Here is a 14,237-nt window from a genome sequence, read left to right on the forward strand (position 1 = left end):
GGAAGAAAGCGGGTAGATAGAATTGACCATATTATTCTTGTTGCCTTAGATGAACAAGAAAGTGAATACACACACTGCATTTCTGAAATCAGGGAAAATATAGTATGTTTGAGAACATTACTGGAATCCAATGACATATGTCTTGTCTCGTCATACCGACCCAGAGTTGATAGGTTTAGAACACTACCAGCTAAACCTTTGTTGACAAAATCAATTTTTTCGCCTAAAAAGGTTAACGAAGAAATACATTTTGAACCCTTGCATTACGTGTTAGGATCATTACTCAGAAAAGAGGAACAAGGATATATATTGAAACTTCCGGATCCATTGTCTTCTCACAAAGACAGAACACTCACTGATGTACCCCAGATCATCTCAAACACTGATATTCAGTATGGAAATCCTGGTAAATTCCGCAGTATATCCTGTTTAAATGATAAAGAATTCTGGACTTGTGGTGAAGATAATATTATGAGACTGTTCAATTTTTATGGAGAACTTATGAGGTCAATCCAAACCAAGTCCGGAAAATGGCCAAAGGACATTGCAGTGACTAAAAATGGAGATATAGTTTATACTGATCCGTGGAATTTTACTCTGAACATAGTGAAAAATACACAAATATATGACTTAGTTAGACTACAGGAATGGAAACCCAATTTTGTATGTTGTTCATCCACTGGTGACTTTCTCGTTGTTATGTTCAAAGATAATGACGAGGATGCAAAAGTTGTGCGCTACGCTGGTTCCACAGAAAAACAAACTATTCAGTTCGATGCGGAAGGCCAGTCTCTTTTTCGTGCTCCTGATTATCAATGTGGCCTCGATTGCACTACATACATAGCTGAAAATAGGAATCTAGATATTTGTGTGGCTGACGTTCATAACCAAGCAATAATTGTCGTTAATCGTGCTGGGGAGCTTAGATTTCGGTACACTGGTATCATGAAACCTATCGGCATCACTACAGACAGCCAGGGACGAATCTTGGCAGCAGACAGTCACAACAATCTTATCCACATCCTGGATCAAGACGGGCAGTTCCTTCGCTTCATTGATAATTGTGGATTAGATACTCCATGGACTTTAAGTGTGGACAATGACGATAAACTAGTGGTGTTGATGAAAGACATTGGTAATGTGAAGAAGATCCAATACTGTCTGTAAACAAACTGAATGATTGGCTTTAAGCCTTACATCTTAACAAACCGCGGTGTTGCTTAATTATATGTTGCATGTAATTTTATCGTTGAGAGACTCAAGTTGTAAGTTTTTTTTGTTTTATTAGAAAACTAGAAAACTGACCAGTCAGGAAGGGCCCCGCTATGACAATTAATATAGATAAGTGAAAAAAAACTTTGAATTCCATCCTCCTTATATTAACAATGAAATATATTCTTTATCAAATACCATCCTTAAACTGAGGGGTAAAATATAAAGGTGCAGCTCATGGAATGAGAGTTTAATTTGATTACATTTTTTAAAAAATATGAAAATTAGGAGTAACAACTGTATTTTTAAAATTTCAAGATAATTCCTGAATGTCCAAAAACTCTAAATAGTCACCTTGTATCTGCATAAAACAGGGATAACCTTATGTCTTATAAAAAAAACTAAATTAAATGTGTATTTAAAAAAGATTTAAACAGGTGTTTTATAAAAAGCAAGCCTTCAGTGAATGCAAATACATTGTAACACCCAGGGTTGACCTCAAGGTGTTCATTAATCTTCATATGACAGATAGAGAAATGCCTCTAAATTTTCTGCAGCAGGCAAGATAATTAATCCCAGGGGATTAATTGTTCTGCTCTCTCATCCTTTTCTTCTAAATTTACAATAAGATTTTTTTCTCTTCAGAAATGACAGAATTGGGTTATTATCTGATTACCTGTTAAAATTAACAGCATTAAGGCAGAAAAAAATAAAATAAATAATTAAAAAATAAAATAGTGAAAAAGGATATCTTAATATATATCTTAATTTTAGAATTTAATAAAATTATCATAAATCATTGTGTGCGGTATTTTAACCGAAATAAAGTATGCATATTATATCTTAAATCCATATTTCAAAGAATGTACACATTACTACACATCATTCAAATTTGACCTTAACTTCAAAACAAAGTTCATTTGCAGACACAGGCAGTGCAGTAATTAATCTCAATGTGACAGATAAAAATAAAGCTTAGGATTTTCTTCCTGTGGAAGGTTAATTAATCCCAAAGGACAAATATTGCACAGCCTTCCAAGTATACAATGGTAACATTCTCATCAGTTATCTCTCTTTGCCCATTCATTCTTATGCATAGTTAAGGAATCTACCCCACCACCCCAGCTCCAAACCAGAAGACATAGAGAACCAAACTAAGCATCAAAATATGTGTTCTGCCTACTGAACTACCATACCAAATTTGAACTTGATTGAGCAACCATAAAAAAGTTATTAGAAAAAAACAGAAAATTTGTGGACGGAAGAGTGACAGACGGACGGACAGACAGAGTGATTACTATAGGGCACCCGCAAATCTTTGAGGGGCCCTAATAATTAATGGTATATTTGTTGGTATATATTATTGGTATATTAGTTGGTACATGTATATTACTTATAAGACTTTTAAATGCCTTATCACTTTCACTGTTACAATAATCATTGTTTGATACATCACATCATTAGAATAACTGATTTTTTATTCTTATCTAAAAAAAAAAAATAATCATGGATATGAAACAAAAATATCTGTGATCAAAACTTACTCGAACATATTTCTTAGCATTTTTAAAACATTATATAAACTAGTTTAATTATAGGTTTCATTGTGTCAGGTAGTGCCAGATTTTGTAACCGTGTTTGTGACAGTTATTGTCAAACATTGTCAACAAAATTTAATTTTTCATGAATTTTATTTTAAAACAATATATATATATATATATATATATATATATATATATATATATATATATATATATATATATATATATATATATATATACTTAACAATAATTTTCTTGACAATAAAAAAACAAAAGCTTAGCAAATATGCAAGAGTTGATAGATTAATTCATATACTAGTATTCATTTCAAATTAATAAATGGAATTATTCTTAAATTAAACTTATAATTGTAAAAATTTTAAATTGTTCTCTCTCTCTCTCTCTCTCTCTCTCTCTCTCTCTCTCTCTCTCTCTCTCTCTCTCTCTCTCTCTTACTTCATTCTCTCCAATACACAATTCATGTTCTACATTCATTGCATGACAAATTCCAGTAGAAAATATTCAGTTCAGTTTGAAAACAATTACAGAATTATACTGTGAATAACATTCAAATTTCTCTAATTCTTTTCTTTTTCTTATTAAAAAGAACCCATGCTATTGCTTCTCTACGTAGAAATTATTCAATTTTACCCTGTAAATATTAGAACATCGATATAAATTTTCAAGTGAAACAATCACTTAAACTATTTTATTCAACCATAGATAAAAATTCACATCGTGTTATAATTTCTTCAATAAAAATTTCCAAGGATTTTCCGTTTTTCAAACTGATTTTTTTTTCTTTGAAAAAGTTCAAGAGAAATTCATGTGAGGCACAATTGTTTGACTGTGTGTACAAAACATATCACAGAAAAAACTGTTTACATGGCTATTTTTGCTATGTGTTTTTTTTCGCCCTTCTTCACTTGCCACGTCTTGAATTCGCTAGTACAAAGTTGTGTTTAAAAACAGACAATAATAGACATTGTTATTCGATCAGTCTTAAATTTGCTCGCTGAAAATAAGGGCGAAAGGAGCGAAAATAAAACGGGAGCGAATATTTCCCTGTATACAGTATTCAGGTGCTATGTATAACATTGACATTTACATTGAGCAAATAGAACAATACTGCTGTAATAGAAATCAAGCATTTCTGTACGAACAAGTTGTGTACCATTTGAGCAAATATAGCATTCATAATAGGCTTTACATTATGAGGAAAATATATAACAGAAAAATAAAAAATATATAAAAATATGAGCATAAACCGTTAATATTTTTCAATATAAGAAATGAATTAAGCTAAAGGAAGTCTTAAAATCTTAAATAATTATGGAGTTAAATTACCAGATATTTTTTTTCTTTTTGTGATAGTTATGTAGATAACATTGTCATTAGAGAGCAAGATATTATAAATATAATTACAATTTTACCTTCAAACAAAGCCATTGGACCAGATACCATAAATCACAAGATCTTGAAAAGCACAATATATACAATTGTTAAACCCTTATGCTTACTTTTCAATAGATCATTGAACGACTGTATATTTCATTGCTCATCGAAAATAACAAATGCACTTCCTTTATTTAAGAAAGATTACCCGTCTGAACCGTCAAATTACAGACCTGTTTCGCTTTTGAGTTGTGTTGGTAAAATAATGGAACGCATTGTATTTGAGCATTTGTACAATATTTTCATGAAAAAAAATCTATTTTACAAATACCAGGCGGGTTTCTTACCAGGTCATTCAACAGTATATCAACTTATTGAAACTTATGACTGTATTTTAAAAGCCATTGATGAAGGCAAAACAACTTGTGTAGTTTTTTGTGACCTGTCCAAAGCCTTCGATCGAGTATGACACAAGGGTTTGTTATTTAAGCTTCAAACGTATGGAATCGAGGGTAATTTGTTGAGAAGGTTTCAGAGCTACGTAGTTAATAGGAAACAGAGAGTTGTGTACCGTAATACATACTTGTCTGTGAATACATTATATGCAGGGGTTCCTCGGGGATCTGTATTAGGACCTCTTTTGTTTTTTAATATGTGAATGATGTAGCTAATTATATGCTGACTTTTTGAAGACTATTTGCTAATGATAATAGTTTACAAGATTATTCGGATAATTTCAAAATTATAGAAAATAACATTCATGTAAATCAGGATCTTTTGACATTAGATAATTGGTCTAAAAAGTGGCTTCTTAAATTTAATCCATCAAAAACAAAAGTTATGTATTTTAACACCAAAAAATCTTTTTAAATATCCATCTCCATATGGACAGCATATATGGATAACATCAAAGCAAAGGCACACAAAAAATTAAATCTAATGAGAAAACTAAAATAAATCGTAAATCTTTATCGCTTATGTACACATCCTTCATTAGGCCACATTTGGAATATGCTTCAGGAGTTTAGGGAAAATGTTCTCTTGCAGACACAGAAAAGCTTAAACAAGTACAACTAACTGCAGCTAGAATTGTTTCTGGTTTATCAATTTTTGCTTCCAGAGACTCGCTCTACTAAGAAACAGGTTGGAATTTTTTAAGTACAAGGCGTAAAATAGCTAGACTAAAACAATGTTCAAGGTAGATAAAAATATAATTCCTTCTAACATTAAGGAATGTTTTCCAGACAAGCGGTGTAATTTGTCTATTTCATACGATGAGAAATTCTCAGAACTATTCGTTACCAAAATGTCGCTTGCAAGTGTACAAATCTTCTTTAATTCCAACATGCAGTCATTGGGGAATGGAACTCCTTACCTCTGCATATCAGGGAGGTTAATTCATTATCAACTTTCATCAATTCGATATTTTAAAATGTAAATAAATCTCAGCCATCATACTTCTCTTTTGGAGATAGATCCTACAATATAATCCATACTAAACTACGTTATAATTGCATGCTAAATTATGACTAATTTCGATATAATATCATTGATAGTCCTTTATGTACATGTGGAAAAGACAATTATCATTATTTTTTCTCTTCCACTAAGTATGCACGTACCAAAGACGAGCTAAATAATGTTTTTTATATTCGAAATTTGAATATAGTCACCACATATGTGTTGCTCTGGGGCGATGTTACAATTAGTTATAGTGTAAATGAAACTTTGTTCTCTATGGTTCACCTTTTCAAAAAAAAATCTGAATGTTTTTCGTAATGTACAACACTTTATGTATTTATATCTATTTAATAGTGCCGTTAGCACCTCTAGTAAGGTATGTGATATATATTGAATCTGTTTTAATTATGTGACCTTTTACGATGCTTTATATTACGTTTGTAAATAATTTTGTAGGGCGAGGGCTTAATAAGTTCTGAAACTTGTGCCCAATTGTGTAAGTATACAATAAAATATGTTCAAACCAAACCAATTGTAAGAAAAGGCACCTATTCAAGCAAAAACCATTTCAACCATATGACGATACAGTTCATTCGTTTAAACCCTGTGTATGTACTGATCAATAACAAGCGCTTTAAATATTCATTTTCTTTACTTACCAACGCTTAAAAACCTGAACGAAATTCAGACTTGAAATCGCCATGTTGGATTGTAGAGGTAGTAGCTTATTTTCTCCTTAAAATTGAGTTTATAAAAATACGTTACATTTTCTTATCTTTAATTAAACTTATCATCAATGTTCTAAATCTCATGTTTAAAAATTTACATGAATAGTCAATCACTTAACGTGAAAGTTAGCACTTTTGTTAGTGCATATAATTTGGCATTCTTTCAAGATTAAGCCTGTGACCTAAAATGGCTTTTTTTTTATCGTAAAACATGAAGAAAAATTAAACTTCTTGTTATTTCAGAATATTTCACTAGAATGGAAAACGGTGTATGAAAATGGACCCAAATCGCAGTGGACAAGACGTCTTACGATGTCATCTGTGTGAGACACCTATTCCTTCTATGTACTGTGATATTTGTAACATACAGCTCTGTAAAGCATGTGTTGGGGAACATGTATCGGATGATTTCCAAAAACACTCAGTGGTGCTATTCAAAAAGCGCGGATCTACTCCAAAATGCCCAAAGCATGCCTCAAAAATATGTGAACTTCACTGTGCAGAGTGTAATAATTCAATATGTGCGATTTGTGTTTCCTCTGGTGAACATGAACAGCACAAAAAAGTTGACATGTTAGAATATTTTGAAAATAAAAAAGGAGAAAGTCAAATCGATCTTGAAGAACTGGAGGAAGCAATTTTTTCTCAATATCAAAAGATTGCAAGCAACATTCTAAGTCAAAAATCTGATCTTCTGAAAAACTCTCAAAAGTTAAAAGCAACAATTGACAAAAATGGAGAAGAATGGCATAAAGCAATCGATAACCTTATTAAGAATTTAAAAATCATCATCGATGAAATGGACTCCAGGCACAATGCTGTTCTAAATAAACAAGAATCAGATACTGAACGAAGAATTTCAGAAATCAAGCAGGTCATATATGAACAGAAAAAACTTATGGAGTCGTACGATGTTGGCCTTGTATTTGCATACAAATCCAAGAATAATGAATTCAGAGAATTGCCTCCAAAAATAACAGTTTCCTTACCAACATTTACACCACATCAGATCAACACGGAAAAGATGTATGAACAGTTTGGGTTTCTAACAGCATTATCAATAAAAGATGACGAAAATGGCTGTACTACTCCTGTAGATGATGCCATACCTCCATCTGCTAGACCATTGATTGATAAAGCAAAGATTCTTACAGCAGTAACCACTGATTATGTTGTCCATGATTCGTTTGTGAGCGTTTGTTGTCTTCGCGATGATGAAGTTTGGACAAGTAGCCATAACAACATTTTAAAACTGTACAATCTAAATGGAAAATTATTAAAGTCAATCAAAACAAGACCGTGGTTCATTCCATGTGGTATAGCGTTGACAGGTTGCAGTAATGTTGTTTTTGGCGATTCCTTTAATGGATCGTTGAACATTGTGAAGGACACACAAATATGGGAAGTAATAAGACTACAGGGATGGACACCACATGGTGTCTGTAGTACGTCCTCTGATGACTTACTCGTTATCATGGTCACTAATGATCGACAAGAAAAAGTCGTGCGTTACTCTGGATTCGCTGAAAAACAAAGCATTCAGTTTGATGACAAAAATCAACCGCTCTATTCAGGAAGCAGAATCAATTATTTCCCTAAATGTATCACTGAGAACAGGAACTTGGATATTTGTGTAGCTGATTGTGAAGCCGGTGCAGTAGTGGTGGTCAACCAAGCCGGTAAACTCCGATTCCGTTACACTGGTCCCAAATCTTATGTTTTGGACGTTTTTCGACCATTTGGAATCACTTCTGACAGCCAAAGTCGGATCCTGATATCTGATTACTATAACCACAATATTCACGTCGTTGACAAGGACGGACACTTCCTTCGCTACATAAACAACTGCGAATTGAGGAGTCCAAGGGGTTTATGTGTAGACAGCAACGATAATCTCATTGTAGTGGAATATGATACAGGAAAAATCAAGAAAATCAATTATAACGATTAAAACGGATTGATTTTGTCCATTACGTTTGTGTAAAATGAATGTGTTGTTTAAAACAATAAATCAATTTAATACCATTTACCTAACATCTAGGCATTTTATTAACCTTTTTGCAATAGTGAAAAGCCTTTTTTATTCAAAAAAATAATAACGCATCCATGAATAAAAGGAGCATGGTAACAATTTCGGTCAAATATTATTTTTACGATTTTGATGTATACAAAACGTCAGTAAGGCATTTTTAATAGGCAACTAAAATTTGAATGTTAAATTCGTTGAGTTTTAAGCGAGATGCAAATTTTTTTTCTGGTATATTGAACCCAGGTAAACAAAAACAGGGCATGCGTCTTGTTTACATGACGGATAATTGTGAGCCCTGTGTCTTGCTTATAACACTTCATCAACCCTCAGATATGATGCTCCATCATAATGGCTATTAACTGAGTATCATAGATATATAATGAATCATGTTAAGAAAGTGTGTGTACAGGTATATATAGCTTTACTTTTAGACAATAAAAAGTTAGAATGAAAACCAATAATTATTTAAATACAATTTTAAATTTTTTTTATTTTCAATACAATTATATAAGAATAATCTAGAAATCAAAAACAAATCAATCCAGTAATGTGTTTGATTATTAGATACATAAAACATAATTGATTAAATCAGAATAAAACGTTTAATTTAACCAAAATCGTATTCATCCACTACCTAACCTGAATCACAGATACCGTACACTTTAAAACTTATTAGTGTATAAGATATCATATTCAGTATATTATTTGATGTTTGTGTTAAGTGTTTTGCATCCGGTTCTCTCTCTCTCTCTCTCTCTATCTCTCTCTCTCTCTCTCATGTAATTAACATTAATCAGAAGAAACCATTTTACAAATCTCAATATATCTCATGAATTTGAATCAGTCAATCACATTTTTATTGATTGAAATTGGAACAGACTTTTAAATTCTTGTTATTGGTGATCTTACACTGGTAGCAACACAATCAAGTGTAAATACAAGTTCTCACGATCTTAAAACGCACAGGTACGTTTAAATAGCTGCTGTTTGATGTTTGTGTTTTTTTAAATATCAATATACCTCTTGAAGTTGATTCATTCACTTTAACTTTTTCATCGATCGATATTGGACTAGCTAGACATTTAAATTCATTTATGTCGATGATCTCACATCAGTAGCTACAGTAAGTGTAAATGCAAGAGCTTGCAATGTTAAAGCGTACAGGTATCTTTAAATAGCACTGAATCGTTTATTTGTAGTTTTGGTATGCAGTATTATCCAGTTTTATCATACTTTCAGTCTGATTAAGAGTTTCCTTTCTCCTAATGAATTATGCTTTATGCCCATTTTTAAATTCATGTGGATTAGTGTTTGTTGTTAATGTTTGATACATTGATCGTTTACTATGTAATCTATGATAATGAATGATCAACAACTGAACTCAATAACTGAATATTAATGCGTCTTCATCCGTAACCACTCCCCTAGCAACTGTTTCGGATGCCTTACCATGGACATTACTTATTCATTTATGCTCAAGTTTGCTAGGCATACATTATGAATCTTTGAAACGGGTCCCTACAAAATAAAAATTCCATGAGTTGACTCCCTTAGATTTCAATGGAAAATCCCGTATGTATTATGTTGCGTCTGCTTAAAATTTTTTGAACATCTCTTTTCACTTGCATTTTATTTTCAATCGAATTAAGTTAAATTCTAGTAACATGCCTTCAAGAAGTATTTGTATGTACGCTGAAAGAATGAGGTCGGACAATATCTGATATTTAAAACGCTGTATCGCATTAGGTTAACTTTTTATATGCTTACATCATAATCATCAATATATCGTGTCTTCTTTCTACAGAAACACCATTCAGTGACAACACAAAAAATTAAGACCAGAAATCGTTTTTCCTTTACTTAAAATACGCAAAACACATACTGAGTATTTTCGCCATATCCATTTAGTTCACCTTGGTTAATATACCGCTAGAATACTTGAGTCGATTACAGATAACGTCATACATTATAAGTAAAGTCACTTATTTTTCTATTCTGAATACAACAGCAGACATGTTACTATAAAAAAAGTACAATTGCATTAACAGACATTTTCGATAAGCAGTATGGATTTGGTCTGAATTTGTAAACTTAATGAAAATTCATAATCATAAACTCACAGGAGAAAAAAATAACGAAGCACAAATATTTATATTTTTCTAGAATGAGTCTTCGTAACTTTTAAACGTGCCAAACCATGGACCCTCACCGCAGTGGTCAGGATGTGTTACGGTGTGATCTCTGTGAGAACCCTGGTCCCTATATGTACTGTGGTGTTTGTCACATAAATCTATGTAAAGCATGCGTGGGTGAACATCTCTCTGACGAGTTGATAGAACACAGGGTGGTGCCATTTAGAAAGAGAGGATCTACTATAACCTGTCCAACACATTTGTCTATACCTCGTACTTGGTTTATTTTTCCATATACCCAACAATAATGTCTGGCCAACAACTGAACTCAATAACTAAACGTAAATACGTCATCGTCCGTAACTGCAACTGTTTCGGATGTCTTACCATGGACGTTATTTATTCATTTATGTTCAGGTTTGCTAGGCGTACATTATGAAGCCTTCAAATGGGCACTACAAAAAAAGGTTCATTAATTGACTCTCTTACATATCAATTGAATATCTCTGGGTTTTTTTATTGATTTGTAAAAAAAAAAAAAAACCGTAATCATTTTGTTGCGTTTGCTTGAATTCATTTGAACATCTCTTATTATTTGCATTTTATTGTCAATCGAATTATCTAAATTCTAAAAATATGCCTTCAAGAACTATATATATATGTATGTGCGCTGGCAGAATGAGGTCAGACAATATCTAATAAAACGTTTTGTTATACTTTCATGTTAAATACTGAAATCTAATTGGTTTAGATGCAGTTTATAATCCGTTCTATTACCCTCAGCGTAAGCAATACACTTAGCAACGGGTAACATTATATAAATAGTGCCTGTTTGGGAGGGTAACTGTTGAAATTGACACCCCGAGAAAGTTCGCGTCGGTTGACAATGGTTTCCTCGGGGTGTCAATTTTCACTGTTACCCTCCCAAACAGTCACTATTTATATAGTGTCGCATTAAGTTAACTTTTTGCATGCTAATATCATATTTATCAATAAATTGTGTTTTATTCTACAGAAACACAATTCAGTGGCAACACAAAGTTAATAAATAAACATTATTTTCTTTACTTAAAATTTACAAAACACATCTCATTATAATATCCATTTACTTCATCTTGATTAAATATACCATTGAAATAACAGAATCGATAAAAAATAACGTCATACATTTAAGGTCACAGTCATTTTCCTATTCTGAATCCAACAGCAGAAATATGTAACTAAATAAAATACAATTGCATTAGCAGAAATGGACATGGTCTTCATTTCAAATTCAGAATGTACTGTGTTTAAGTATGTGTCACAATTTTCAAACTAAACGCATTTATGATTTGTAAACTTAATTTAAGTGCATAAACTCAGAGGAAAAATGATAAAGAAAACCAAATTTTTATATTTTTTCTAGAATATGTCTTGGTAACTGATATATGTGCCCAACCATGGACCCTCGTCGCAGTGGTCAAGATGTGTTACGGTGTGATCTCTGTGAGAACCCAGGTCCCTCTATGTACTGTGATGTTTGTCACACAAATCTATGTACAGCATGCGTGGGTGAACATCTCTCTGATGAGTTGATAGAACACAGGGTGGTGCCATTTAGAAAGCGAGGATCCACTCTTACTTGTACAAATCATTCCCCGAAAATTTGTGAACTTTACTGTGAAACATGCGATGGTCCGATGTGTTCACTTTGTGTTACGTCTGGTGAACATGAACAACACAAGAAAATTGACATTTTAAAATGTTTCGAAAACAAGAAAGCGGAAATTAAAGACGATTTACAAGAGTTAGAGAATAAAGTCTATCTTACATACCAACAGTTGGCATCTAAGATCCCAGTTCAAAAAGACAAAATGAAAGAAAACATCCAAAAGTTAAAATCAGCTATCAACGAACAGGGTGAACTTTGGCACAGAGGAATAGATATGTTTATAGAAAAACTTAGATGGCGACTTGACAAAAATGAAAGTAATGTTTTTTCTGCCTTGAATAGACAGGAAGATGAATACACCATCAGAATTTCTGAAATCAAACAAAGCATAGAAGATTTGAAAAAACTATATGATTCTAACGATGTAAGTGTTGTCTCCTTATACAAATCCAAAAATGATAGATTTAGAAGATTGCCAGCTCAGCCAGTGGTGACACTGCCTGAATTTTTTCCTCATGATGTCAACAAAATAAGAATACTAGTAAAAGAAAATTTTGGCTTTCTGTCACCGCTTTCCATCAATACTGAAGAACAAGGGTACATATTGAAATCTCCAGGTACAACGTCTTTTCCCTTAGTTAAAACACTTATTGATGTACCAAGAATCATTGCAAATACCTACATTCAGTGCTTAAATTCTAATAGTTTACACTGTGTATGTAGTGCAAATAATGAAGAATTCTGGACTTGTCATCGTGATAATAGGATAAGGCTCTACAATTTCCATGGAGAACTAGTGAAGTCATTTCAAACCAAGACAGGAAACAGTCCCGTTGACATAGCAGTGACAAAAAGCGGAGATTTAGTTTATACTGATTTAAAAAATCTCAGTGTGAACATAGTAAAGAATACAGAAATATTTGAAGTCGTTATACTAAAAGAATGGAGGCCTTTTTATGTCTGTTGTTCCTCTTCGGGTGATATATTGGTTGTTATGGACAATTTGAATGGATATGATTCAAAAGTTGTACGTTATTCTGGCTCAACCGAAAAACAAAGTATACAGTTTGATGGCAAAGGTCAGCGTCTGTATTCAAATCTTGGTGAATGTCCATGTTCATGTTCTAAAAACATCGTTGAAAATATGAACTTAGACATTTGTGTGGCTGACGGCCACAACAATGCAATCACTGTTGTCAACCATGCCGGTGAACTCAGGTTTCGGTACACGGGAATTTTTAATCCTATCGGCATCGCTACAGACAGCCAGGGGCGGATCCTGGCAGTTGAAACCCCTGAGAATCGTATCCACATCCTAGATCAGGACGGACAGTTCCTCCGCTACATCGACAACTGTGGCTTAGTGGCTCCGTGGGGTTTAAGTGTGGACAATGACGATAAACTCATAGTGTTGAGGAGAGATAAACTCATAGTGTTGAGGAGAGACAGTGGTAATGTGAAGAAGATTCAATACTGTCAGTGAATAAGTTTATTTGTTTTAAGCACTGTGTGTTCTCTACAGTCGCTGGTACATTACAGAATTTCTTAGTAAAATACATTTTTTTGACAAACCATTATAAGCTTCTTATTTCTTCTATGTATATGATATATATTGATTGCATTCACTTAAGTGTTCCATCTAATGTTGCTGCTGCTTGATAAAAAATATTTGATAAAACAAAACGAGAAAAGACATGTGGACATAATATTTTGAAATTCTCTGAAGTTTTATTCGTTGTAAAATCTTCTTTAAACATTACAATTAGTAGTATTGTGTTATTTAAAATTCATCACATATCGTTATATCTGGTAATGCTTATTTTTGCAATTGTACTTTCAAAAATTTCTTTTACATTTGTTTAAAATTTTAATGAAATTTATTTTGAAATAATGTCCACATATAACATTGAATATCACCACAATAAAAAAAAATGTAAGACATATAGTTAAATTGAATTTATAACCAAAGTTATACAATTCAATTGAATAAATCTTTTGAAATAAACTTTTAACTCAAACAAAAATGAAGACCCTCTCTCTCTCTCTCTCCCTCTCTCTCTCTCTCTCTATCTCTCTCTCTCTCTCTCT

The 14,237-nt window shown here is 32.5% G+C and overlaps 3 protein-coding genes across 3 annotated transcripts; all 3 read left to right on the forward strand.

Annotated features, from left to right (window-relative positions):
- The first annotated feature begins 217 nt into the window (after positions 1 to 217).
- LOC128171075 (uncharacterized) lies at positions 218 to 1,257 on the forward strand. Its single transcript, XM_052836830.1, has one exon. It carries the CDS (start codon positions 472 to 474, stop codon positions 1,165 to 1,167), a length of 696 nt encoding a protein of 231 aa, XP_052692790.1. The 5' UTR covers positions 218 to 471; the 3' UTR covers positions 1,168 to 1,257.
- Positions 1,258 to 6,292: 5,035 nt separating this feature from the next.
- On the forward strand, positions 6,293 to 8,352 carry LOC128173492 (uncharacterized). The gene is made up of 2 exons (XM_052839190.1): positions 6,293 to 6,326; positions 6,581 to 8,352. The coding sequence occupies exon 2, from the start codon at positions 6,609 to 6,611 to the stop codon at positions 8,286 to 8,288; it is 1,680 nt and encodes a 559-aa protein (XP_052695150.1). The 5' UTR covers positions 6,293 to 6,326; positions 6,581 to 6,608; the 3' UTR covers positions 8,289 to 8,352.
- Positions 8,353 to 11,907: 3,555 nt separating this feature from the next.
- Positions 11,908 to 14,183, forward strand: LOC128172556 (tripartite motif-containing protein 3-like). The gene has a single exon (XM_052838310.1). It carries the CDS (start codon positions 11,926 to 11,928, stop codon positions 13,630 to 13,632), a length of 1,707 nt encoding a protein of 568 aa, XP_052694270.1. The 5' UTR covers positions 11,908 to 11,925; the 3' UTR covers positions 13,633 to 14,183.
- The last annotated feature ends 54 nt before the right edge of the window (positions 14,184 to 14,237 follow it).

This window comes from Crassostrea angulata, chromosome 2, assembly GCF_025612915.1.
Source record: "Crassostrea angulata isolate pt1a10 chromosome 2, ASM2561291v2, whole genome shotgun sequence".
In the NCBI taxonomy this organism is placed as follows: domain Eukaryota; kingdom Metazoa; phylum Mollusca; class Bivalvia; order Ostreida; family Ostreidae; genus Magallana; species Magallana angulata.

Bases quoted from the DNA above. Each gene is read 5' to 3' on its own strand.
- LOC128171075 (XM_052836830.1), top strand. From the start codon at position 472: ATGAGACTGTTCAATTTTTATGGAGAACTTATGAGGTCAATCCAAACC.
- LOC128173492 (XM_052839190.1), top strand. From the start codon at position 6,609: ATGAAAATGGACCCAAATCGCAGTGGACAAGACGTCTTACGATGTCAT.
- LOC128172556 (XM_052838310.1), top strand. From the start codon at position 11,926: ATGTGCCCAACCATGGACCCTCGTCGCAGTGGTCAAGATGTGTTACGG.